Source organism: Heterocephalus glaber, unplaced genomic scaffold (assembly GCF_053883595.1).
Source record: "Heterocephalus glaber isolate CG9 unplaced genomic scaffold, H.glaber_assembly_v1.0 deba00001497, whole genome shotgun sequence".
NCBI lineage: Eukaryota > Metazoa > Chordata > Mammalia > Rodentia > Bathyergidae > Heterocephalus > Heterocephalus glaber.
In genome coordinates this window covers 2,704,507-2,730,758 of record NW_028258320.1, presented here as the reverse complement: position 1 = coordinate 2,730,758, position 26,252 = coordinate 2,704,507, and the positions used below count along the sequence as shown (strand labels likewise).

Below are 26,252 nucleotides of genomic sequence, written 5' to 3'. Positions count from 1 at the left end.
GAGGGGTGGGGCTTGAGGCCCTTGCTTCCTGCTTTCCACACAGAGCAAGAGAAACCACTAGACATCAGCAGAGGGAGTGAGGTGGGACAGGGCCACTTAGGCTGCTGGGGGAGCCATGGGGACACTATACAGAGGGCACAGGTTTCCTACAGTGGAAGCTCCTAATCAACTTCTTCCATCTGAGATGCATCCTCATCCCGTTCGAGGGGAGGGATCTCATCAGGAACATCAGCACTGGGCTCCTCCGCAGTCACCTCATCTTCATCAATGGCCAGGCCTAGCTTGATCATGAGGTAGATACGGTTGGAGTGGGTCTGGGGATCCTCCAGGGAGAAGCCAGAAGACAGTAGCACAGTTTCAAACAGCAGCACCACCAGTCCTTGACAGCCTTGTCATTCTTGTCAGCTTCAGCCTTCTGCCGCAGCGTCTCCACAATGGGGTGGTCAGGGTTGATCTCCAGGTGCTTCTTGGCCATCATGTAACCCATGGTAGAGTTATCTCGGAGGGCCTGGGCCTTCATGATCCGCTCCATGTTGGCTGTCCAGCCATAGGTGCTAGTCACGATGCAGCAGGGTGAAGATATAAGTCTATTGGAGATTGTCACCTTCTCAACCTTCTTATCTAAGATTTCCTTCATGAGTTTGCACAGGTTCTCAAACTTGGCCTTGCTTTCCTCCATCTTTTTTTTTCCTCCTCATCCTCAGGCAGCTCCAGGCCTTCTTTGGTCACAGAGACCAGGCTCTTCCCATCAAACTCCTTGAGCTGTTGTACGCAGTATTCATCAATGGGCTCAGTCATGTACACCACCTCGAAGTCCTGTTTCTGCATGTGCTCCACAAAGCCAGAGTTGGCCACCTGCTCCTTGCTCTCGCCAGTGATGTAGTAGATGGACTTCTGTGTCTCCTTCATGCGAGACACGTACTCAGATAGGGATGTCATCTCATCTCCAGACTGAGAAGTATGATAGCACAGCAACTCAGAAAGGCATCACCTGTTAGTGGAGTCCTCGTGGATTCTAAGCTTCAGATTTTTTGAGAATGCCTCACAGAATTTCTTGTAGTTCTCTTTATCTTCTGCCAATTCAGAGAAGAGCTCAAGGCATTTCTTAACAATGTTTTTGTGGATGACTTTCAAGATCTTGCTCTGCTGGAGCATTTCTTGGGAGATGTTCAGGGGCAGGTCCTCCAAGTCAACCACACTGCGGATAAAGTTTAGGTACTTGGGGATCAACTCATCATAGCTGTCCATGAGGAACACACGACGGACATACAGTTTGACGTTGTTCTTCTTCTTCTTCTTCTCAAATAGGTCAAAGGGAGCCTGCCAAGGAATGAAAAACAATGCCCTGAATTCCAGCTGACCTTCTACAGAGAAGTGCTTGACTGCCAGGTGGTCTTCCCAGTCATTGGTGAGGCTCTTGTAGAATTCTCCATATTTCTCCTGAGTGATGTCATTGGGGTTTCTGGTCCAAATTGGCTTGATCTTGTTCAGTTCCTCATGATCAATGTATTTCTCCTTAATCTTCTTGGTTTTCTTTTTCTTATCCTTACCAGTGTCGTCCTCCTCATCTGAGCCCACGTCTTCAATCTTGGGCTTCTCCTCATCATCTTTATCTTCCTCTTCTTTCTCACCCTTCTCTTCTTCTGCCTCATCATCACTGATTTCCTTCTCTCGTTTCTTCTCCAAATAGAGGGTGATGGGGTAGCCTATGAACTGCGAGTGCTTCTTCACCACCTCTTTCACCTGCCTCTCCTCCAAGTACTCTGTCTGGTCTTCTTTGAGGTGTAGGATCACCTTGGTGCCTCGGCCAATGGGCTCCCCATGGTCAGCACGGACAGTGAATGATCCCCCAGCAGAAGACTCTCAGGCATACTGCTCATCATCATTGTGCTTTGTGATCACAACCACTTTCTCTGCCACCAGATAGGCAGAGTAAAATCCAACACCAAACTGCCCAATCATGGAGATGTCTGCACCAGCCTGAAGAGCCTCCATAAATGCTTTTGTGCCAGACTTGGCAATGGTTCCCAAGTTGTTTATGAGGTCAGCCTTGGTCATACCAATGCCTGTGTCCACCAAAGTCAGGGTTTGCTCCTGAGGGTTGGGGATGATGTCAATCTTCAGCTCTTTGCCACTGTCCAACTTGGAAGGGTCTGTCAGGCTCTCATAGTGTATCTTGTCCAAGGCATCAGAAGCATTAGAGATCAACTCCTGAAGGAAAATTTCCTTGTTGGAGTAGAAGGTATTGACGATGAGAGACATGAGCTGGGCAATTTCTACCTGAAAGGCGAAAGTCTCCACCTCCTCCTCTCCATGGTGCACCTCCTCAGGCATCTTGACTGCAAAAGGATGGAATACAAGCGAGAAAGGCGGTGTGGACCAGGTCCGACACGCTCACAGAACCTGAGTTGCACAGGAGTGACTCAAGAGACTGATAAAAGTTTTTAAAAGAAGTAATCAGACAACTGCACAAAGATTTATGGATAGGACTTTACAGCAGCATTTGTAATAACAAATCCTGCTAAAAGTCTACAAACATCTACACAATCAATAAAAATGGTGACGTACCTCTATGTTTTTTGATACAGGGGCATTAGGACTTTATAGAATAAAATAGCATTAAAAACAGCTATAATATGATGTAATTTTTCTTGATAATATTTTGCATACAGTTACAGAAAAAAAATCTAGATGAGTATTTCAACAGTAGGATTTTTTGTATGATATTTTCTGCATTGTTCATTTTTCTCAATAAGAAAGTATGATTTTTATAATAATATTAAAACCATTTTCATTTTGTAAAAGAGAGAAGAGGTAAACCTTCATAGGCAAAGCCCATTTTAAGTGTCAAGAACGCAAGAGAGATGAGTCAGTGGTCGATGTTTTAGGTTCCCTGAAGTGTGTATTAAAGATCCTTACCCATTGTGGCCCATGAGAAAGGTCTCCTCTAACATTTCTCTACAGCATATGACAACAGAGAATTACAGTCTTTCCTCTCCTCATTCCTAGTTGTGAAATAAACAAGTGGAACTTTCTGCAGTGACAGTCAGGATCCTAAGGAGCTATTGGTAAAGTTATCCAGCCTTCTTTACTTATGAAAGAGTTGCATTTTGTGTAAACAGAAGGAATCCTATACAATTGTGCTTTGAATTCACTTAGGAATGAAGCTGAAGAATAGAGGACCTGCTTGTTTTATTTTTTAACATCTTTAATCTGATTACCAGGTAGAAAAGCACATGCGTATACAAACAACTGGATCCTTTCCAAAAGTCCTGGCCATGGTAAATGCATATGGCAGCGTGTTTTACCACGAGACTTGAAGTCAGATATAGTGATGGTAACAGTCCTAGTGTCACACCTGGGCAAATCATCCAGAGTTAGAGTATTACCTCCATATTACCTCTTTACACATATGAACTTCACAGTAAAGTTCAATAAAGAGAAACTGATTTTAATAGATAAAAATTGATTTTATATTATATATTTTATATATAATTTAAATTTTGTTTGAATTTTTTTGTGAGCAACCTCTATTCAAATGGGGTTTTAGGATATCCCAAAAGACACATACAGTAAGTCCCTGACTTACGAACGGGTTCCATTCTGAGAGAATTGTTCATTAAGTCGGATTCGTTCATAAGCTGACAAAGTGAGTCTTATACAGTACATCGGTGAACGTTCTCAATTCAAATGTTCATAAGTCAGGGACTTACTGTATTTTAAGAGTTGAAAGATGAGTATATAAAACCCATTTCCAAATTCTGAAGTGTAGTTCAATCCCAATGGTTTAATTGGTTTTTTATTTGAGATGTAATAATTGTACATGGCACAATTCCAGTTTTCAAACGTCATCTAATGCACAACAAAGTCACAGATACTCCTCTGAAAGAGAGAGTCCCATGAAAAGAGCTGTTGAGGCAACAAGTCCAGATTTCTAAAAGTCAAGGAGATATGCCTTTTTAAAGAAATTTAGGGCCGGGGATTTAGCTCAGTGGTTCTGCCGCCTGCCTCGAAAGCACAAGGTCCCAAGTTCCATGCCCAGTACCCAAAGAAAGAAAGAAAGAAGAAGAAAGAAAGAAAGAAAGAAAGAAAGAAAGAAAGAAAGAAAGAAAGAAAGAAAGAAAGAAATTTAAATTTGCTTATGATTCATATTATTCTAGATTTCCCCATAGCATTAGATACTGTAAAGATAGAACATGTAGTGGCATGGCTATCAGCGAAGAAGGAGGTGTCACCTTCACTGAGCTAGGAAATACCAGGCAAGGCTGAGTAACATTCAGTCTCTGCCTATGTCACGAACTCCCCTTACCCACATTTCCCTGCACTCTTACAGCTCGGTTTCTTCTATCACACAAGTTCCAATCTAGACTCATTCTATCACTTCTCCTTTGTCCTTCATCCGAGCTGTCCCTTGTCCCATCTCCTTTAGTGACCTCCATGTGTTCGCCCAGGTGTTCAGTGCACAACCCTCAGAGGTGGCCTGTTCATTGATGTCACCACCCAGGCTCTCCTGGTTCCCAAGCACTGAACCGCACCATCATCCCCACCACCTTCAAAACTGCTCCAAAGTCTTCGCTACAGAACCCGAAGTGTTCAGAAGCCACACTCTGTGTTTGTTTATCACTTACTCCTCTCTGTACCTCACCCCATGCTCAGAGCTAACTGGACTCCGTCCCCGATATTCCACGCACTTCGCCATCTTCGAGCCACTCCTGGGCAGTTCCTGTGCCCACGTCTTGGTGTTTACTGCTCATTACGTCCCTCTTCCCTCTCCTCTGTCCCTCCTGCCCTGATGCTGCACTCACTTCCTCCTACCCCCTCTCTAACCTGAAAATGCTGCACGTGCTTCAAGGCACAATTCAAATGTGGCCTTTGTCACTAGCTTTCTTTGGAATTTACTGCTCTCCTGCCTGTGCTCCATAGCAACGCATATATACTTGGATTGTAGAGTGCACTGCATTGTGTTACATAAGTACTTGCCGTTCATCCATTCTCCCTAATAGACCATGAGCCGCAAGGGCAAGGCCCGCATCTAACTCATCTTCGTTTCCCCAGTCTGGCCAGACAATAAATGCTCAATAAATATTTGTTTGTTGAACTGAAGCTGGTTGGCATGAATTTTATTAAACTTCAAATATAAAAGAGAGCAATTCTCCAATATTTAAAGGCCATGAAAATTTAATCATCTGTTTCTTCTTATAAGTTTAGCACATTGTTATTGCTATTTTCCCATTTCCTGGCACTTTTCCACCCACAAAGGGATATGTATATATATTTATCTCCTTGGATCCTTAACATTTGATAATTTAATTTTGTGGTTTTCATAGGATTTTCCCCTAACAGTTACTTGTATTTTTCTTGAACTTTATATGACTTGTAAAAGCTAGGATTGTGTCACACTCTAAAATTTAGAAATGGGGTGCAAATGGCTTTTGTCACACACATACACTTTTTAATCAAAACATAGAAGGGGAAATATATAATTTCAAGATGAAGAAAAACTAACTTATATTATCAATATAGGTCTTTAAAGGTTAAAGAAAGAAACTCACAGTAAATTCCCAACCATGCTAAGAAAATCAGAGTTCATTCCTCCTGCCTGGGAGTCTCAGGGGCCCCTGGGCTCATCCCCAGTTTGCACCCCTCTAGAAGGCGCTCTGTGCCCCTGGGTGGTGCCAGCAGTGCCACCACTGTGGACAGGACCATCTTCTGCGTCAGCTCTGGCCAGTTTCCCAGGTGCCCTAGGGACAGGCTGATGGAGACACTGCTGCTGCTACACCTCGCCTAAGAAGTCACTCTCATGGTGGATGCTTTTATTCTTTCAGGAAGTGATCTGAAAAGAATCCTGAGAACACAGATAATGGGAAGGAGCCTGGAATTGCTGGTCCATATTGAATAAGGGCTGGATAAGCTCTCCAAATCATTTCTCCAGCCCACATTTTATTAGGCACTGAGTATCATTTCTTGGTATTCCAGGGTGGTACCACTTTCATCTCCTTTTCTACAGCATGATTTTATGTTTGCAAAGATATGAAAGGCAGAAGCCAGTCAGCTGGCTATAATGGAGAATTTCAAATATCTCTATATGACTCAAAAACCCAAGTGGCATTCAGGAAAACAGTCCCCATAAATGCTCTAAGATGAAGAACAAGAATTGTAATATTCTGTTAACATTGGTCCTAAGTTACTTCTTGAAGAAAAATTTCTCTTTGCAGTAAATAGGGGGGAGAAACTCCTATCTTGTTGGTTCTAGAGAGTTGGGTCACAGATAATAAAAACGCAAAACAACTGATAAACAAAACTGCCTATAAAATAAACAACTATCTAATGAGATATTAGTGCACAGTCACATCCAAAGTTTAGATTTATATACACCTTTGCACATGAAATATCAAGGAGCATAATTTTTAAAAAATCTAAAACCCCAAAGTATCAGTTGATACTAAAAGGAACACATTAAAATTTTTCCTCCATAGAAATGAATAGAAAAATTGTAATAAGGCGTTTGATAAATTTCAGAAGGTAGAAAAATATACATAACCGCTAATGAGAAAAACAGTCAAAATAAATAACTGCTTTTCACATTGAGATAGTTGAATGTGCAGTCTTTGGTGTCTTATAAATCTAGATAATAAAATGTGAATAAGCTATGCATTTTTAGGGTTCCTGTCACCAAGTATCTAACCTCTTGGAAGAGCTTTTACTTATTTTAAAACTTTTATTCAGTTGGATCCCCACCTACCCCCTCACCTTCTCCAGAGCACCTGCATTTTTTTTACCTATTTGTTTTGTTTTGTTTTTTGAGACAGTCTCACTATGTAGTTCAGGCTGACCTCGAACTCACTATGTAACCCAGCCTCGAACTATACAGCTATCCTCCTGCTTCAGCCTCCTAAGTGCTGGGATCACAGGTATGCGCCACTATGCCCAGCTGAGTGTCTGCATTTGAGTCAAGGATAGAGGACAGAGACTAGTGTTACCTTTCTCTAAATTTCTCTCCTCTCAAATTTATGGATGCAAACTTCAGACTCGATAAGCAGGGAACAGCCTGTAAGCCTATCTAGAAGCCAGTGTTGTTAAACGGCATGGTCCACCATATAAAGTAATGATTCCTCTAGCTGGGAGCATAAACACAGACGTAGCCAGTGTATCATACGGTCCCCCCATCTCAAGGCTTCAACTATTATCTCTGCACAAATGCACTCAAACCTCTCACCTGGGCTCCTGCCATGTGTTCACCCCACTCAGATAACGTTCCACTCTCTTTCCCAACTGAGAGTCCCCAAAAGGACTCTGTAACTCCCTCCAACAGGCACTCCCATTCCCAACTCCTCCGCTACGCCAGCTTCCAGACCAGGTATGTCCTGGGTGTCTTAGGTTACTGCTTTCATTTCACACAGAAGTGGGAGAGTTGCATCTTTCCCTAGTGGGGAGGGGTAGGTTTTAGCTGGGAAGCTGCATCCGTTATTGCTTACTGCCTCCTGGTGGCTGCTAGGGGAATCACGAGGGGTGTGTGATGAAGCACTTCAAAAAGGAAGGTTCACTTCCCAAGGTACGCGGGGTTGGATTCTACTCACCAGATATTTCACAGCCCAAAGGAAAGAAGAGTTAAACTTAGGCCAAAGCTCACCAGAGACCAAGAAAATTACCAAATATGGAGCTGCAGAACACAGCCCATTGCCTGAGCAGGAGCCAGAAACAGGCCAAGATGTGCTAGGAGAGGAGCCTGCGGTGGGTAGGTGGGTGGGTGGTGGAATCCTAGGTAGACCAAATGGGAGGTTTAGAAATGAAGATATACGGTGCTGGTGGTGGAGTTGGGGCAGCAGGTCTTACAGACCAGCCAGTTGTCTCTGGTGGAAACAGTCTTCTATCAGAGACAGAAAGATCTGCAGCTTTCTACTTGACCTCACTCAGGGTAAGAAGAGATTGCAATATCCTGACGGTCTAGTTTGGGAGACGCTAGCTTAGGCATCCTACAGCCTGTGTGCCAGCGAGGGAGTGTGGCTTCTGGACAGAGTTGTGAAGAGTCACTTCCCAAAAGACAGAAGGTTCTCCATGGCCTCTCTGTCATCTGTTAGCAGCAAAAAATGGGTACAAAGCACAGCAGAAGGCTCTCAGCCATTGCTCTGTGTGCACTGAAGGCCACCACTCCCTTGCAGGACTTTCCTGCACCTTTGCTCCACATCCTACCGTCATCCCTAATCTAGGACCACATCCTCACACATGTGGATGTACCCAGTGGGTATCTAAGCCACCAAATAAATAAGGCAGGAGCATTGGGCCTGGTCAGCGATGTCCAAGAGCTTGCATTATATTCTAAGTGCTGGGGAAACTGCTGGGGTAGAGAAGAGGCAGAGGGGACACGGGCTCAGTTTGGAGCTTTGTGAGGCTGAGCTGCCTGAAAGACATCCAAGTGGATATCACACTGAGACTGTCTAGCTGACTGCAGTGTACAGAGGAGCAGTCTGGAAGATCTCAGCATTTTTCTGGGAGGCATTGGCACAATGCAGCACAGTGATTGAACAGAGCTGCCCTGGTAAATCTCACTGAGAGCCTGCACATTCCTTTTGGAGCAAGATGACAGTGGTTTCAAGCTGTCATCAGATTTTAGATGGAAGTCTACAGAGCTAGCGTTATGTCCGCACTTCCATAACAAGTTTACTGAACTCATTATCAGATTGTAGAAGGGAAAGGCAATTTTTATTCCCTGACTCTGTACTGAAGCCAGCTCATTCAAGCAGATTAAAGGCTAATTTTCATAACTTTGCAATTAAATATGAAAATACAGAAGAGACCTAATTTCCATGGACAACACCATCTCTAAAAATTGACTGCAGTGGAAACAGAAGATAAAGACAGATATCAAAAAAGTAGTATCACTCAAAAGCACTAGGCCCAGATGGTTTCACTAGAGAATTGTACCCAACTTTAAAAGGACCCAATGCTATATAAATTGTTTCAGAGCTGAGGAAACTTCCAAAATTTTATAAATAAAATATAACACTGATTGATAATTAAAACCAACAAGGATATCACAAAAATCTCATTTATGAATATCATTGCAAATGTCCCTAGGGAACTGTTAATAGAGTCCATCATCACATCAAGAGAATATTAACCAGGTAGTATTAATTAATATTATTCACCAAATTTTTATACATTTGGGGATATGATTATCACCATAGATGCTGCAAAGGTATCAAACAAAATGAAACACTCATTTGTGATAAAATAAAAAAACAAATATGCAATGATAGTTAGGAAAAGCCTAGAAAGCAAAAAAGATCAATGAAGGGAAACTGGCCCAACCAGAGAGTAAAACATACTACAGAGTCTCTAAGTTTTAATCAGGGTGCTACAGAAGAGAAAGCCCAGAAATGGTCTGCATATCTGTAGAGATTCTATCTACGTTAAAGGAAGACCTCAGGTCACTGATGTTATGTGGAAAAGATAACATTTCATACATCTTATACTTATTCCAAATGGTTAAAAGAACTAAATATATAAAATGAAATCATACAAATAGTGGAAGAAATTATACTCTGATAGGGGAAAAGCCTTTTGACTATTACTAAAAGCCTAGATATCAAAAAACCAGTACCACCAGGAACTGAACTGGAACAAGAATGCAGAAATGAATGCAGAAATTTGATCACAGAAAAACAGAGGCAAAACATAGACAATAGCAAAACAATATAGAGCAAAAAATAGAAATAAAACAAACACTTCTACCTAGCCAATGAAAAAAGTCATAAGCTGAGTCTTTACAATGCATATCACAAATAAACGGCTAGAATCCTTAATTTTTAAAAAGCCTAAAAGATCAAAAAAAGAAAAACAAAGCTTCATTGGGAAAAATGGGCAAACTACATATAAGTAGCCCTTAAGTATATGAAAAATTCTTCCATTCAACTCAAAATAGAAAAAGTAAATTAAAACTACACTGAGATAGCATTTCTCATTGTCATATCAGTGACAATTCAGACACCATACTAATACTCTGTCGATTAGATTCTGAGGGGCCAGGTGTGTTCAGGGGCAGCGAGTGAAAATGCAAAATAGATCAGCCCTATAGAAAGGACTGGTGGCAGTCACCACACCTCGATCCAGAAATCCTACCTGCAGCTATTGACCTAAAAAATACATCTCCAGGCACAGTAGAAACCACAAACATAAGGTTGTTAACCTCAAGATTATCTGGGTTGCCAAAATACTGGAACCAATCTAAATTCCCATCCATAGGAGAATGGTTGGATCAACTACGATCTATATAAACAATGGGGCAGCAGGGAGCTATAAAAAATAATGAGGAAAGAATCTATGGAGCCGAGGATTTAGCTCAGTGGTTTCGCCACCTGCTGTGCAAGCACAAGGACCCGAGTTCGATCCCTGGTACCAAAAAAAAAAAAGAATCTATGAACTGCTATGTGGTGGATTATATAGGATACATTGTTAAGTGAAAAAAAAACATACTTTATAAACTTTGGCAACTTCATATAAGAAAGAAAGGAAAATAAGGCTAGTGTGCATAAAGGTTATATGCTTGCAAAAAGCAATCTAGGTAACATAAATCAGAAACTAATGTGTTTACCCACAAAGGAAGGAGGGAGTTGGATGGGTTAAGACTTCTCTAAGAACACCTTGCTATGGAGCTGAGACTTTTGGCTTATGGTTTGACTTATGTTTTACATATTTAAGACAAAAATACAGATGGAGAAAATCTAAAATGTAATACAAACAAAAAAATGAATGTAACTATATATTGACTGATAACATAATCACACAGATAAAGACAATCTAAGTAACTTTTGGACACAGTACTCTGTATATCCCCGGAGGAATATATTCTGAGAGCAAAAAGAACTGCCAGGAAATATTGACCTCTAATCAGTAGCTCTGCTGTTGGTAGTAGTATCAGTGTATTCATTCTAAATGAATGAGAAAACAGATCGAAGTTTCTGGGAACCAGAGCTCTCCTCACAGCAGGAGAAGGGGTAACAATGCATGGGACAAGACAAGGAAGAATCTTGAGGTATACAACTGGAATTGGGATTGTTGGTTTTAGCTGACAACATTTCACAAAATATTTACTTTTCTAGGTCTGTCCACTATCAGGGCCTAAAGCACGTATACACACACACTTACCCACACACATACACACAATAAGAAAGAAAGAAGAGAGGAGAGAGAAGGAAATAAATGTGGTTGTGTATGAGATATAACTTTAGATATATAAATATGTGGGAGACATAAATATAGAAAGAGAACAGCAAATGGAATTAAATGTTAACCACTGACGAGAGCTGAGGTGGAAGGTATACGGAAGCTCACTGCACTGGAATCTTTCCCAGGATTTGTAATTGTTCATAATAAGCTGAGGGGCCTCCAATCTCACTTATATGGTAGTTGAATTTCTCTGCACTTCTCTAGCTCTGGTTCATTTTTCTTGAGAGCTAGTGACTAAAACTTCCTATGGCAATTGAGGCAGAAGAGGCCATCCTTCCAAGCCAAGAGCCAGAGGATTGCAACTCTGTTTTACATACTCTTTGAGAAGACTCTGCCAAGCCTGATAGGATCAGACTCTCTAGGAATCAGGAATTATGACTCCTCAGGCTCTTGTCAAGGATAGAATACAAGTTCAGGGCCCTAATATGTAAAGATTTTCAATTATAAATTTATAAGTGCAAGGAGATGTGCTCACTATTTTTCTGCCCACTCACATGACATCAGGAGACCATTCTACAGATTAGCGCTATGATCAGATTCTTAACAATCTAGAAAAATTCAGTGTCATCAATTCTGTCAATAAGTATCTCCAGCGCACCAGGCATACTTGTAGCACTGGAGATACTGTGCTGAAAATTGACAGAAGTTCCAGGTGTGATGGAATTTAAAGTTTTAGTAGTGGCTGATAGATAACAGCAGATAAATAATTAAAATACAGTGCATGTCAGTTGGTGATACAAACTGTAGGAAAAAGCAGGGTATGAGGATGAGATCTGGGCAGAGGTTGGGGACAAGATTGCAGTTTATAAGGAGGGTAGCTATGGAAGGAGTCACTGGAAAGGTGACATTTAAGCACAGACTGGAGGAGGTAAAGGGGTGAGCCACATGATAGCTGGCGGAAGTAGGGGGGGATATTTCAGGAAGTGCAAGCGTCTTAGGTGGAAGGTTGGGGCCTGGCTGAATAACAGGGAGCCTGGGCAGCTGGGGCTGGGCAGGCAGGAGTCAGGAGAAGGCAGAAGCCAAGGTCTGGGGTGGGGGGCAGATGGCTTTGTAGGCTACATGTATTTAGTTTACCTTGACCTTGACCTTGACCCAGAGTGAGACAGGATCTCAGGACGGCTCTGAGCCGAGGAGAGATGTGATTCAACTCACATTTTAAAAGTCTCAGCTGAGCACAAGCCCTTCACTCTGCACCCTCTTCCAGGTAATATATAAGTTTATTCTCAAACTATCCCCAAAGAATTCATTTTAATTCTTCACTTCTTTCCGAGTCCCAACTAACTTAACACAGCCTCTCCAATAACAACTGGAGCTGCCACCAAGAGTCTTCCTGCTCATCACAGGACACACCAATGGGCCACAGAGACAATGTCCCTTCAAAGGAGGGGCTCAGCCAGGCAGCCAGACAGTCTGTCCATCTCTAAGGTAGGGATTGCCAAAGACGGGAGCAGGGAGACATCATCCAATGGGTTGCTGGGCCAGAGAAGGGGGGGTGGCTGGGTGGCATTTCTTATCCCTTCCCAGAGAAAGACCTCACGCTGATCTGAGACCTGGGCTCTGCCTCTGCAGCGTGTGCCTGTGTGTGCTCAGTGCTATGTGCCCACGGTGGGCAGTTCATGACAGGAGGATGCAGGTGAGTCAGGAGGGAACAGAGTTCTTCACCTCGCTGTGTGCTCCTGGCTCTTTTAGATCCTATTTTATGAGCATTATATTTTAATGGCTTTTTGGAGAAAGAGATAAGGAGGAGCTGGGAGACTACTTTCCTATCAGTGGAGAGCATCAATACCAATAACACCAACTGGCTTTATGACACGACAGAGGAGAAATAATCAATGCATAAATTACAGCTTTAATGCTGTCATAAACATTGGAGCATCAGGATTTAGTGAGAAGGGAGCAGGCCAAGATGTGACACAGTTGTAATTGGGAGACAGGAAGCAACACTATTTTTCACAGTAAAATAAAAAAAGGCGAAAGGAGGGAGATTAGGAGAGAAAATGAAACGCGCAGCCTTTGCCAGGCTGTTACAAATGACCCCTTCAAATTAAGAACTTACGTGATATCAGCATTAGGGTGAAGGCCAAAGACTTCGGGGTTATCTAGGGATGGCAGTGACTGGATGTACTCAAAGTACTGGTCCAGGGTTTTGCACACGGGGATTTTATATCCAGTATAAAAACAGAATGATGGTTCAAACATCTTCTCAATGAACCAGACCTGCATGTGAGAGAGAAAATAAAAAGAAAAACTGATGAGCATCCAAATGCAAACCGCCGCTACAGAGGGAGAAGGGTCGCTTTATTTCCATCTTAATAGGGTTTTTTTTTTTTTGCACTGGTTTGGAAAGCATCTTAACAGAACCCCTGATAGAATAATTAGCACATATATGCAAGAAGGAGAGGCCACCATGCAAAAACAATTAGGCGAGGAGACAGCTCTTTTTGCAACAAAGGAGGGATCTGCTCAGAGCAGGGGGCAAGTCTGGTCTCTGTCGGAGCTGTTTGACAACTGTGGAGCCTGAACGCATTTTGGGGTTGGTGAAGCAGTACCCACATGGGCACAGCTTTAGTCAGGACACTAAGCACCAGCGCACAGCCAGGAAACCTGCTCCTTATAAACATCTCGCCTCCCACCCCGAGCCCGACAGCTTCCTTTGTTAATGAAGTCATGTCCCTGTCCGCAAGAGGCAAATGCCTCCGACCACCTCAGCACTGGCCTTAAGAAACCCTTTTTCACTCAGTATGAATTGATTATCTGTGACAAAATGGCAAGAGGACAGGTATATATTTGGTGTGAATAGGGGGAAAATGATGCTGAAAGCTTACAAGGCAATGACTTCAGTGTCTAACAGAGTGATTTTTCCCAGTAGAGAGGGAAATAATGGGAGACAGGAGTGGAAATGGAGGCACAATGTCTGAGTCACTCACAGATTGAGGTGGAGGAGGCGTCAACTGTGCCTTGCTGCAGCCAGTCACACAGCCCCTCGACAGCTTTCTTTCAGCTTTTTTAAACCCAGTGATTGCTCTGAAATACCCTGTGTACTGCTTCCCTCTGTTGCCTTATTTGCTCCAGTTCTGTTCTATTCAACTCCTGAGCACAAGGTACGGCGCCAGAACAGAATGCAAAGCTGAGAGACGCACAGTCCTTTCATGTGAGGAGCCTGTGACCCAGGAGAAGCTAAGCCAGTTACGTAACAACCACAAGACGAAGTGTACTAAGGTAAGAGCCAGAAGGAAATGGAAATAAGCCGTGTTCTAAGCAAGACTACAGCAGGAAGAAAAAATGGCCAGATGGACGTCAGGCAGGGCTTTACCAAGGAGGGGACTTCAGAGAGAAACTCTGAAGGAGAGGATTTTGACAGGAGAACTTTGCATTGGGGAACCCACGCCCGCAAAGGCATAGAATAACTGATGCAAAAATGTGAGGTGGGCTGGCAGATGTAACACTGTCTAGGGTGAAACGGTGCTAAGAGAGGATAGGAAGGGTGAGGTAAGTCGTGTTATGGATGACTGAAGGTCAGGATGATGACCATGCTCAATTTAAGACAGCTGACAGTTATTAAAGAGAACAATGCTATGAGCATGGTCATTACTTAGAGATATGAGATTTTTAGTGATGTGGCTGACTTAAATTGCAGGAAGAGACCCTAGGAAAGCGAAGACTTCAGATCTTCACACAGATAACAAATGAGCACGTTGAATTCCGCGTTGGCAGATGACAAGGAATTCTAAGAGCAAAACAGAGCTTCTTTCTGTTTTTCCCATTGCTCTGCTTAAACACACCCAAATGGCAGGGTTCAATACACCCACATAGCTGAGTTTTACCACATCTGGAGGCTGTTTGGGGAGAAGAGTCAAAACACAGTCTATGAAGTCCTCCTGGAATTACTCTGAGAGACTCCGGCAGATATCTATGGAGATAAGCAGCTGCTATAGTCTGGATCTGAAATAATATAACTTGTGCGGCTGCAAAGAGACAGAGGAACCTTTAAGAGGTACAGCCTCAGGGGAGGTGTCTCCTTTGCCCTTGAGGATGTGGCCCTACAGGGGATAGTGGAACCTCTCCTTCTTCTTCCTCTCTTTTGTGCCCAGCCATGAGGTGAGTAGCACTCCCCACCATGGGGTGCTGTTCCCCTAGCCTCAGGCCCAAAAGCAAGGAGGGCAACTGAGGAAACCCCCCAAACTCCCACGATCAACCTTCTCTCTTTCCAGGGTCATTATCTCAGGTACTTGTTACAATAAGAGAAAGCTGACAAACACCCCACCCATCCTTGAGAAAGAACATTGAATACGTTCCACGATTGTTTCCTTTAGAAGAGGTGCTCCATAAGGTGCAGAGAATGCAGAAGACAAACGGGGTCAAAGAGAAGCCCCAGAGTTGCAGCACAGAGGAGGCAACTTGATGGCGCTGATTTACAGTGCTTCCCCCACCCTAGGGCAGCTGGTGCCCAAGAGAGCGGAGAAAGAGGGTCTTTGAGGGTGACAGACAGTAAGGGCCAGGCTGCAAGGGAGCTAAGGCTGGGAAAGGCACCATGAGGATTCTTCTGGGGTGCTTTCTACAGCCTGTTCAAGGTGGTTTCTGGTTAGTGAGGGGTCATCTGGTGCAAGCCTGAGCTAGACAGAGGGACGAGGAAGGCCAAAGACAGGCAGGAGGTTGCATGGGGAAGGGTGGAGAGCAGATTGGGGGACAATAAAGGAATGGGCGACCAATGGTCAAACAATGAAGGAATGGCAGCCACTGTGGGTCCTCAGAGACAGGAGGAGTAAAGGAGGCCAGGGAAGCTACTCAGGAGTAAAGGGATAGAATGACAGTAAGATGAACTTAAGGCAGCGACTGCTGAGGACAGGGTCAGAGAAGCCAGGAGGAGATGATTTAAGAGGGAAAGTGACCGTTGGGGAGGGAGCTGTTGATACTCAGGAACAGCCTAGAGGAGGGATGGTGATCCAGACACAGCCCAAGTGTGCGATCCTCCAGGCCAGCCAGGTTTGGAGGATTCAGAATCTTGGGCTTCTAGGAGGAGGCTGACATCTGACTGAATTGTCCCCTGTTGCCCAAATGACAACTATCAGGGTGCAGAGAAGAGGCGGAGGACAGACAGCAGGCTGGGTCAGAAAGAGGAACCCGAGGCTTAAGCTGGAGTAAGTGGGGCAGGCTGCTGAAAGAGCAGAGCAGCACCTCTTCCCCTTCCTCCCTGCTTTCCTGGCTCAGCCAGTGGCCTTGAAGGGACAAAGTAACACAGTGGTCCTCAACTGTACTGCACAGCCATTGTGGTTCTAAAGTGGGGAGCAAAGAGGGCTCTTCCACAGAGGGCCCATTTTGCCAGCCAACTCGAAGATCCCACTCACCCTTGGGTAAGGCAGTTTCAACAGAACAAAGACCAACTTGCAGAGGCAGTTGGTTAATCAAGACTTTCCTTGAACTTGACCTTTTAGAAAAAAGACTTAAAAAGCTTTTAAAGCTGAGATGTAGGTGTTGTTAAAAAGAAAAACACCTACTTTTCAGACAAGATGATGCTATGAGATGATGATGCTTGGATGCTATGAGAAATTTAAGCCAATCTACTCTGCTTTGAAGGACTGTAATCCTGGCCACAGAAAGTTCCCAGTGTGTTGAGCTCCCATGATGCTTATCATCAAGAGGAAGGTGTACAGAGAGCCAGAATACTCGGGTCTGAGGAAGGGGCTTACGTAGAATGGGTTGGGCAGATGACATCTATTAAGGTCACATACTCCCTCTCCTACTCATACTTTAGCTTTTCTTTTGAGCATCCCAAACTTCCTCTCCCCACCCCTCAGCTGATGACCTTGCTTTTCTATCACTCAGAACATAGATGCAGTTGGATGAAAATGACCCTGTCTCCACCTCAAAGCCATCAGTTCATGGACCCATTCTCGTCCTTCCCCACCATAAGGAATGGCAGCCCTCCTGCCACCAGGAGCAGGAGGGGGACACAAGATGGAGTGCAAAACAATCTGCACACACAATGGTCAATCTAGCTCAGCACTGGCTATAACAGTCGTCATGAATTTGTTTAGTTGTGTGTTTGTGTTTTATTCATCATTCTATATTTGCAGTATTGTTTAAACATATTCTTGTAAGTACATATTTTATATTTTGGGGATGTTGTCTTGGTTACTTTCCCATTGCTGGGACAAAATACCTGACACCTACAAGTTAAAAGAGGAAAGGTTTATTTTGGCTCACAGTTTGTAGAGGTTTCAGTCTATAGTGGGTGGACTCCAAGGCAGGGCAACATGGCAGAAGGACATGGCAGAGGAGAAACAGTCCATGGCAAGGCAGACAGGAGGCAGTAGCCTTCCTTCTGCTTTCCCTTTTATTCCACCCAGACTACAAGCCTATTGGACGGTGTCACCCACAACTGGGTTGAGGCTTCTCTCTTCAGTAAATCTAACACCCATACCCAGAATTATGCTAAACCAATCAGCAGAATAATACAGTATCACACACCCATGATCCAGTCACTCCTAAAAGCCTCACCTATGAGTGTATAAGGCTTTGGGGGGACATCTAGATATAGGTCATAACAAATGTCTAGGAGACATCATAAACATTCCATGATCAAAATGGAACTCCTTATTTCTAGCCCCAGCCAATAAGTTTCATTCCTTGGGCTTCTCTACAAATTGTCCCATTCCCTCTCCTGCTGAACAGGTCAGAACTGGGAATGATCCTTGGCCCACCCCTTTCTTTCACCCAGACAGCCGGTCCCATCAGCATTCTCCTGGTTCTCTATTAAACACATCCTGGAGATGGAAATGCTAATTACTCTGGTTTCATCAGTACATACTCCATGCATGTATTGAAATATCAACTGTACCCCTAATATGTACAATTACTGTGTGTTAAACAGAGATATCCTGATGCTAAGAATTTCTCACTCTCTACTGCCAAAACTCCAATTTTAATTTTACAATGATTCTAACATAGTATACTATACTTAAGACATTTTTCCTTTGAACTTTAAATACAGAGGTGAGTTTCTCATTTTCCCTAATTTATTACTTTCATGAGTCAGTGCCCCTTTTAGATTTTCCCTATTGAACTCTGATGTCTACATGCAATCTCCTTTCCACTAAGCATTATATATCAAGCACTATTTAAATATGCTTGATATATATCCTTGAATATAGGTCCTTGTGAAATACACACTTATTACTTTATAGATCTCATCTTATTTTTTCCAGCTGATTCAACCCTGTTTTTAAGCTCTACGCAAGATGTCAGACTGACGATTTGTTCCATGTGATGCTGCCTTGTGTACCTCCTTAGGCACCTACGATAGTTAACTTGTTTCTTTCCCTGTGATAGATGCTGACACAGAAACTTCCTTCTTCCCAGGCTGCAAACAATGCTAAAAATAATGCTACAAATTTCCCTGGGTCATACACTCAGGAGTAGGCCAGATTCTGGTCCAGAAAGTGGTCGTATCACACAGTTGCGATGACTGGGTGCTTGCTGCATATGGCACCCCAGAGGGCAAGCAACAGCATTCCATTGTGCCCATCTACTATGTCTTGTTAGGATCTTTGTCAATGGACACTGTCATGTGGCCCTGATCCTCCTTCAAGGCCCAAGCTCTCCCTCCCCTGGTTATAGTCTAGAGTTTTGGCTACCATGGGTTCACAATATTGTCCCTCTCCAGGAACTGTGTTGGGTAAAGGGAGCTCCCCTGGCCAAGGTCATTATGTGGGTGAGGGCAGAGTGGCAAAAGGTACCCAAATGCATCTGCTGCCAGGGAAACCAAACTATGATGGTTTCCTTCAGCTCTATACCATGCCTCCATGAACATTTTTGTACATGCCCATTTGTGGAATTTTTGGGACATGCTCCAGACTATACCTACCTGGGACACTCCATTTTACCAAGTATCACTGGAATGCTTTCCAAGGGGTCTGTACCCATTTAATCTCAAAGCAGCAGGGCTCCACCTCCACATAGCCTCATGAACACTTGTTGTTTTTCACCTTTCTCTACATACAGTTCCCCTCCCAAATTATGCAAAAAATATGTAAGGGCTTTAAAACTTTCAGATTTTCAATCCATTACCAGTTTACCAAATATCCTAGAATCTTGTGCTTGGTTGTTCAGGTTTAGTTTTGTTAAAAAAAAAAAAAAAAAACCCAAACAAACAAAATTTGTATAGAAACAGAAAATTACCAATATAGGTCATAATATAAAGAATTCAACAATCATAAGAATACTCCCATATTCTTTTTCCACTTAGATAATGTTGCTTACTTCTTGTTTTTTTTGTTTTTATTTCTGTTTTTGAGTTTTTTTGTTTTTGTTAGTTTTGCTTTCCCCTCTCCCCCCAATGCTGGTAATCAAACCCAGGGCCTTGTGTATGGTAAGCGACAGCTCTACCACTAAGCCACATCCCCAGCCTTTGTTTATTGTTTCTTTAACATGTAAAAAACTTTAAGATGAGTTTGAAGCTGATAGGTGTTATTTATAGTATTCATCCTTGAAATGAAAGCTATAATTGCTAAGAATTACTTCTCTCAAGAAAATGTTTACCAGCATCCCAGATGCAGATTTCACTAGTTATAAACAGGAGAAAATGAACCCTTCATCAGTTTTCAGTTGTCTATCCTAACAGAAGAAATGGGAAAAGTGAGATGATGATGAATCCCCCCACCCCTTATTTTGGGTCTTGAAGTCACCATGAGTTGTGCACTCAGGAAAAGGCACAGAGATGATGGTGGAGAGTGTGTGGGGTGGGGGACAGCAGGGAGACCTGGGCAGGCCCAGGAGCAGCTTCCCAGACCCCTGAGGACTGATCGCTGTTCTGCTCAGGACCCCAAGCAAACTGCTAGGTCGATGTTGCTGTTATTGTTGGGGTGTGCGTGGCGGTGGAGAAGGGGCTCCAGACTCGTGCTTTTTTAGTAGCTTTGTTTTATGCTTTTTCTCCTTCAAGTTTGGCAGACCCATTACAAACAGAAAGTATTCTTGTTGAAAAGGGAAATTCAATAAAAATGCATCTCCGTGCTTTCGTTTTCTTAAATTGACTTACTCTAGCAAAGCAGTTGAGCAGACGTTTATCAAAGTCATCAGTCACCCGGCCTCCATATTGTACTTCTCCAATCATGTACCGAACCGTACTCCACGACACACCCTTTATGAAAATAAAAAAGGATAAGTCAGTGTCCATCCAAACCAACATCGCAGGACTTTATCTAGACTCTAGACTGTGTTTAAAAGTATTCTGTTGCTGGGCTGGAGTTGGTACAGTTTGTTCACCAAAGAAGAAAATCTACAACGCTGAACATTACTGGGTACATTGTCCATAGATTATTTAAAATAGGAGGAAAAAACCCTATTTTTTCCACTCTAAATGTAATCAACTATAATAGTTATTACAGTTGCACCAAGTTATTATAGAGAGAAGTGGTGTTTAGTGAAGAAAGGAGGAAAATCAAGTAATCAACGCTTCTATGTGCTTTCCTAGCAATGTATTTCCTGAAATCAGTATGAGAACAAGAAGAGAGGTATTCACGGGATTTTCCTACAATGCAATTCTTTGCCATTTCATCCTGTGAGCTAAAACTACACAAAAGTACGCATTAATTTCTATAGCAGTCACAACAGCAATATATTTCACAGGTAACGGTTTTTTAAAACCCTCAATACATTTAGGGTAGGAGAAGTGAGGGTGCTCCATTCTTATTTACTTTTTCTCAGTTAAAATTTTATTTTCCAGCTTGGTTGCTGGCTGCTTTCCAGCTTGGTTGCTTTCAAAGCAACTATATCAAGGTGACTATGATTTGTATATACCAACATGATAAATAATCACAGAATATGAACCTATACAATACAGTTTTTCATCCAACTGCCATACTCTTTAATTTAATATCCCTCTGTCATTTCAAGGAAAAATGATAGTTTGGTTTTAGAATTTTTTACTGCCCAAGAAATCCTTCATCATGGCTCACCAATGGTTACTTCAGGGTCTACAATTATCTTGAAGGCCTAATGTGAAGAGACAGAGAGGGATGGGGAGGAAAGTGGTATTAGGAGGCCCTTCTTTGCACCTTCATTGTGTCTTACAAATACGAATTCATTTGTTTACCACAGAATCCGTGCCCACTTTCCAGATGGTGTCACGGCCCTAACTTGTCACGATCCCACAGGGAAGCCAAGTTTCCAACCCCGTGTAACACATAAGTCGAAAGACAGCTGGGTTTGCATTCTCAGCTCTGTGACATTGAGAAGGACACTCAGTGTCCCTGTCTCTTCTCTGTTCTCTTCTCTGTTTTACATCAGTAAAATGCACATCACAGCGATGCTTCTGGCCCACCTCACGGGTGGTGAAGACAAAAGTGAGGATCTGCATACGGGAACACTTTGAAAACTGGAAAGCCCCGTGCGATGATGAGTGACCATTATTAGAAATGTCTGCTGTTTGTACAGATGAGCTTAACAGTTAAGAAGTGATATAAGGGCTGCAGCATAGCTCAGTGGTAGAGCACTTGCCTAGCATGTGCCTATGTTTAATTCCCAGCACTGAGAGAAGGAAAACCAAAGCCATTTATTCTTGAGCACCACCAAAAGAGGGAGACAGAGACAGAGACAGAGACACACAGAGAGAGAGAGAGAGAGAGAGAGAGAGAGAGAGACAGAGACAGAGACAGAGACAGAGAGACAGAGACAGAGAGAGAGAGGAAACCCGATTTAAAGTGAAAAAGAACTTCCTTGTGGGCTAGCAGATACCATCTTTTTTTGTTTTGTTTTGTCTTGTTTGAGGTGGGGAAGTTATAGGGTTTTGTTGAGACAGGATCTTGCAATGTAATCCAGATTGGTCTTAAACTCACACAGGCATCCTCCTGTCTCAGCCTCCGGAGTGCTGGAGTTACAGGAATGCATCACTATGCCTGGCTCTATCTTCTTTTTTAAGGAGGCAAGTGTAAGGACAGAGAAGCCAAGTTGGATGAAGGCACACCTCTTCTTGCAGCATCCTGTGGCATTTGGTGTGACAGGAGGGTGGCCATGGGATTCTACTGCACACTGACTTTCATCACTGAGGCGCAGCTTCCGGTGTATGCAAGTGAGCTGCTGGGAGGAGGCAGGAAGGGAGGTTGGACCGGTAAACAGCAAGGCCTTTGAAAGAGGGGTCAGGGAGACCTGAAGAAGTTTACTCCATGTCATAGGCTGAGATAAAAGTAGAAAAAGAAATGATCTCACTCACTTTTTTAATATCACATTCGTCAAGGTGATTCTGAATAAACTGAACACTGGTTGAAAAGTCAGCAGAATTGAATTCATAGGGAATATTCCATCCCAAGGGACCAAATTTTCTTCGTTCCTTAAAAACAACAATGAAGAGTTAGGTAGTACATCGAGTTTTAAAACTATTTGTTGCTGATTCCTTTATTATTATTATTATTTGTTTTGTTTTGTTTTGTTTTTTGAGTCAGGGTCTCACTCTGTAATTCAGGCTAGCCCTGAACTCAATATGTAGCCCAGGGTGGCCTTGAACTCATAGCAATCCTCCTGCCTCAGCCTCTCGAGTGATGGGATTACAGGCATGTGCCACCACACATGGCTTCCTTTTTTATTAATATAAGGTATAGTAAAATTAAGACCATGTTATCCAGATAAGTTGACACTGTCTTAAAAGAACAGTATATACAATTTTGGATAGATTAACTATTAGAGATAATTATTTCTCTAGTCTACAGATAGCCAAATAATTTATAAAAGCAAATCTAATATTTGCCAAGTCAGAGTTCTTGGTTTTTTAAGGAAGTCTAGACTTTCACTGACAACTGAGAAGAAACACAATAAGTGTTCAATAAATACTTGTTGCATCAATTGTTATTCTAATTCAGACCCTTCTAAGAGTGAAATGTTAAAAGTAAGGGTTTTGAAAGAGAAAAAAAAGGGTTTGGCCCATCAACTGGAAACTGGATAAAGAAGATGTGTGGGTTTTTTTTTTTTAATAAAATGGAGCACTACTCAGCCATAAAGAACGAGAAACTAGACCTTTATAGCTAGATGGATCCATATTGAGGCCACTCTTAAGTGAAATAAATAGGATACACATGTGTAAATACCGAATAGTTTCTCTAGTGTGAGAAACTGAAAGTGTAAATAAGGATTAAAATGATTAAAACAAATAATTGATAATTTGAAATAGGAAGAAAAGGTCCAAAGGGGTAAAGGAAGTGGGAGGGGAAGGGGAAAGGAAAGAAGGGAAAGGAAAAATTATGAGAAAAGGAAGAAATGGAAACAAAGTCTTTGTAAATAGGGAAGGGAGCACAGGGAATGGGGGAAAAAATAAGAACCAAGATACATCATGTACAGGTACAAGCACCCAGTGATAAATGTAAACGTCTTGTATACCTAAAATGTACCAATAAAAGAATTTAAGCAGGGCCAAGGATTTAGCTCAGTGGTTTCACCACCTGCTGCACAAGCGCAAGGACCCAAATTCAATCCCCAGTACCAGAAAAAAAAAAAAAAAAAGAATTTAAGCAAAATAAATAAATAAAAAAAATAAAAGTAAGGGTTCGAATTTTTCAAGTTCAATAACTTTACCACTCATAAGCATTTAGACTCCTTGCTAATTTTGCTTTGTAATGCCACCATTCCAGATGCTGAAAACTAAAAACTTGGACTGCATACATGACACATTTGTCTTAAAACTTCCGCACTGCCATCATTTGTTCCTCTCTGCTTGACTGGATAGAATCTAAAGGATTCCTAGAAATTGTGGCTGTTTAGAATTGCCAAGTTCCAATGATCAAACTGGTCTTGGTTCAAATGATTCAATTGCCTTGCTATTCTGAAGGCCATTTAAAAATGTCTCCAGGCCCCAGTCACCCAGCAAACAAAACAGATGGTCCAAATATTCCGGTGCCATCAGCTTTCCAGGCTTATCTACGGAAGGTCCTTTGATGAAGGTCAGGGTGAGGTCTATGTGAGGGTCCATGTGGAGGCTAGGTCCCTTATACATCTATGGGAAGACTTAATTCTACTTCCTTACCTCTAAATATATAATAGCTTTACTTTCTCTTGTGCCTACCCACACACACACACACACACACACACACACACACACACACTCTGCTGTGTTCACTAGCCATTCCAATCCTTTTCACTGCAGCTGTCTCAAGCCTCACATACTAAATAATCTCACTATTTAAAGGAATCTAATTGAATTTTAACTTGGACAGTTTAGAGAAGGAATTCAGAAAGCACAAAGATTTTCATTACTGATTTTCAGGGTATGCTTTTAAGATGTTAAGTAAACGATTAACATTAATTTGGATTAACATTAATTTGGGTCAGACTGCTCTGACCTTAGGAAATAAGAATGGCATGAGGGGGGCTCTTAAAAATGGAAAATGCTACCATTACTTCCTTGACCTACACTTCATTAAACTAGGTTATCAGGGATTAGAGGTTTATACAATGGGACTCCCAACCCATCCTTAGCTAACTTGATCAAAAGTGGAAGAAGATTCTTTCTCCCAGGGATTTGAATTTACGGCTCAGACTCTGTAGTTTATAGAGGGGAGACTTGTAAACTTAGGAGCTGTGAAGTGCACAAAGGAGGTGACAAGAAGAAGAAGGTAGGTCAGTTCCAAAGCTGACTCAGGGTTTTGAATTTCTTTCTTTTTTTGGTACTGGGAATCAAACTCAGGACCTTGTGCTTGCCAGGTAGGCGTGGTGCCACTGAGTTTAATCCCCAGCCAGGGTTCTGAATTTCTTGACTGGATGTCAGAAACACTGAGGTAAGCTTCTTTCAGGTTATTTTCAGGAACACAGGTATGGGATACATGTTCAGTTAACCCATTAGTCCCTGGGATTTCTTCCATCTTAGACTCTGTTAAGAGGGATGCTAAACATTTAAGTGAAATTCAAATACAGTGGCATCTCAGTTCCTGAACTTGATTCTGGAAAACATGGTCATGTTTGTGTTCGTGCAGGAAAGATGCCCACAGTCGTGTTCGTTACCTGATACAGAGCTGGCAAACAAAAACAAATTTCTGCAAAACACTTGTGTTTGCAAACCAAACTGTTCACAAACAAAAGCTGGGCAACCATCGTACCATATTTTCCCATTTTTTAATCAAAGAACCACACTCTGCACTGTTTTACCTAGGTATTTGACTTAATTTTTAAATTTTAAGGTTCAATTAGACAGAAGACTGAATGAGAGATAATTCTTTCTGATTACTGAAGCTGCTTAAATTGGCTCTACGAAAACGGTCCCATTTGTATGCACAGAGCAACTGCAATTTAGTTGCTCTTTAAAATGTGATCTTTGAAAATTGCCCCAATGCTGAAATTTGCTTCACATTTATGTCACTTACTATCAGTTTTCATTGAAAGCATTCAGTTTATAAAGTTGGTTCACTAAAGTCATGGACTTTAGTTGAGTTAATTTGGCGGGTGTTGGGGGGGATGACAAAATCTTAGTGCATGTCATTTTCTTCCACGAAAGAAGCTGTTTCATATTCTTCCTATTTTTTTTGTTCCCACTGAGTCTCTAAGAAATAATAAAGAAGAAAAAACCCTGAATTATCACCTTGGCATATTATTAGAATAAACTCAAACCACTGGGGCTTAAGAGCTTATATGAAAGTTCAAAAGCAAGGGGATTTGCTGGACTTATTTAGTATACTGAATCCTTTCAATCCAAATCTAGTCTTTTGGAAGCCACAAGAAGAGTCCTATGTAATACAACAGAAAAACATGAAAATACATGTAATTTCATGCTGTTTTAATCTAGTTGAGAAAACAAGATTTAAACACAAGAAAGGGACAGCATTATAATGCCTTATAATTAACTGTCCAAATTTACAACAGAAGCTAAGCCTGAAAAGACATTCAATCAGCGGCTCTGGTTCAGGATGAAATTGAGCCTGTTCTTTGAAAAGAGAGAAGAGATTTCCAGGCTTGGCAAAGGCAACAAGCAAAGACAGAAGCACAAACTGGAGGAGAAGGCTTCAAGTTCAGGGTGCGATGCAGCAGGGGGTGAGCACGGCTGGGCAGCAGAA

At 42.3% G+C, this 26,252-nt stretch overlaps 1 protein-coding gene and 1 pseudogene across 1 annotated transcript in view; both read right to left on the bottom strand.

The window, feature by feature from the left end:
- Dnah8 (dynein axonemal heavy chain 8) overlaps positions 1 to 26,252 on the bottom strand; it is a 262,037-nt gene that overhangs the window by 25,145 nt on the left and 210,640 nt on the right. Inside the window, exons 86-88 of the mRNA XM_087184476.1 lie at positions 22,433 to 22,549; positions 20,261 to 20,362; positions 13,283 to 13,443 (exon numbers count right to left, since the gene is read on the bottom strand). Coding sequence (XP_087040602.1) covers positions 13,283 to 13,443; positions 20,261 to 20,362; positions 22,433 to 22,549 — 380 coding nt within the window. The remainder of the gene's footprint in view (positions 1 to 13,282; positions 13,444 to 20,260; positions 20,363 to 22,432; positions 22,550 to 26,252) is intronic.
- Positions 83 to 2,368, bottom strand: LOC101699092 (heat shock protein HSP 90-beta pseudogene; annotated as a pseudogene).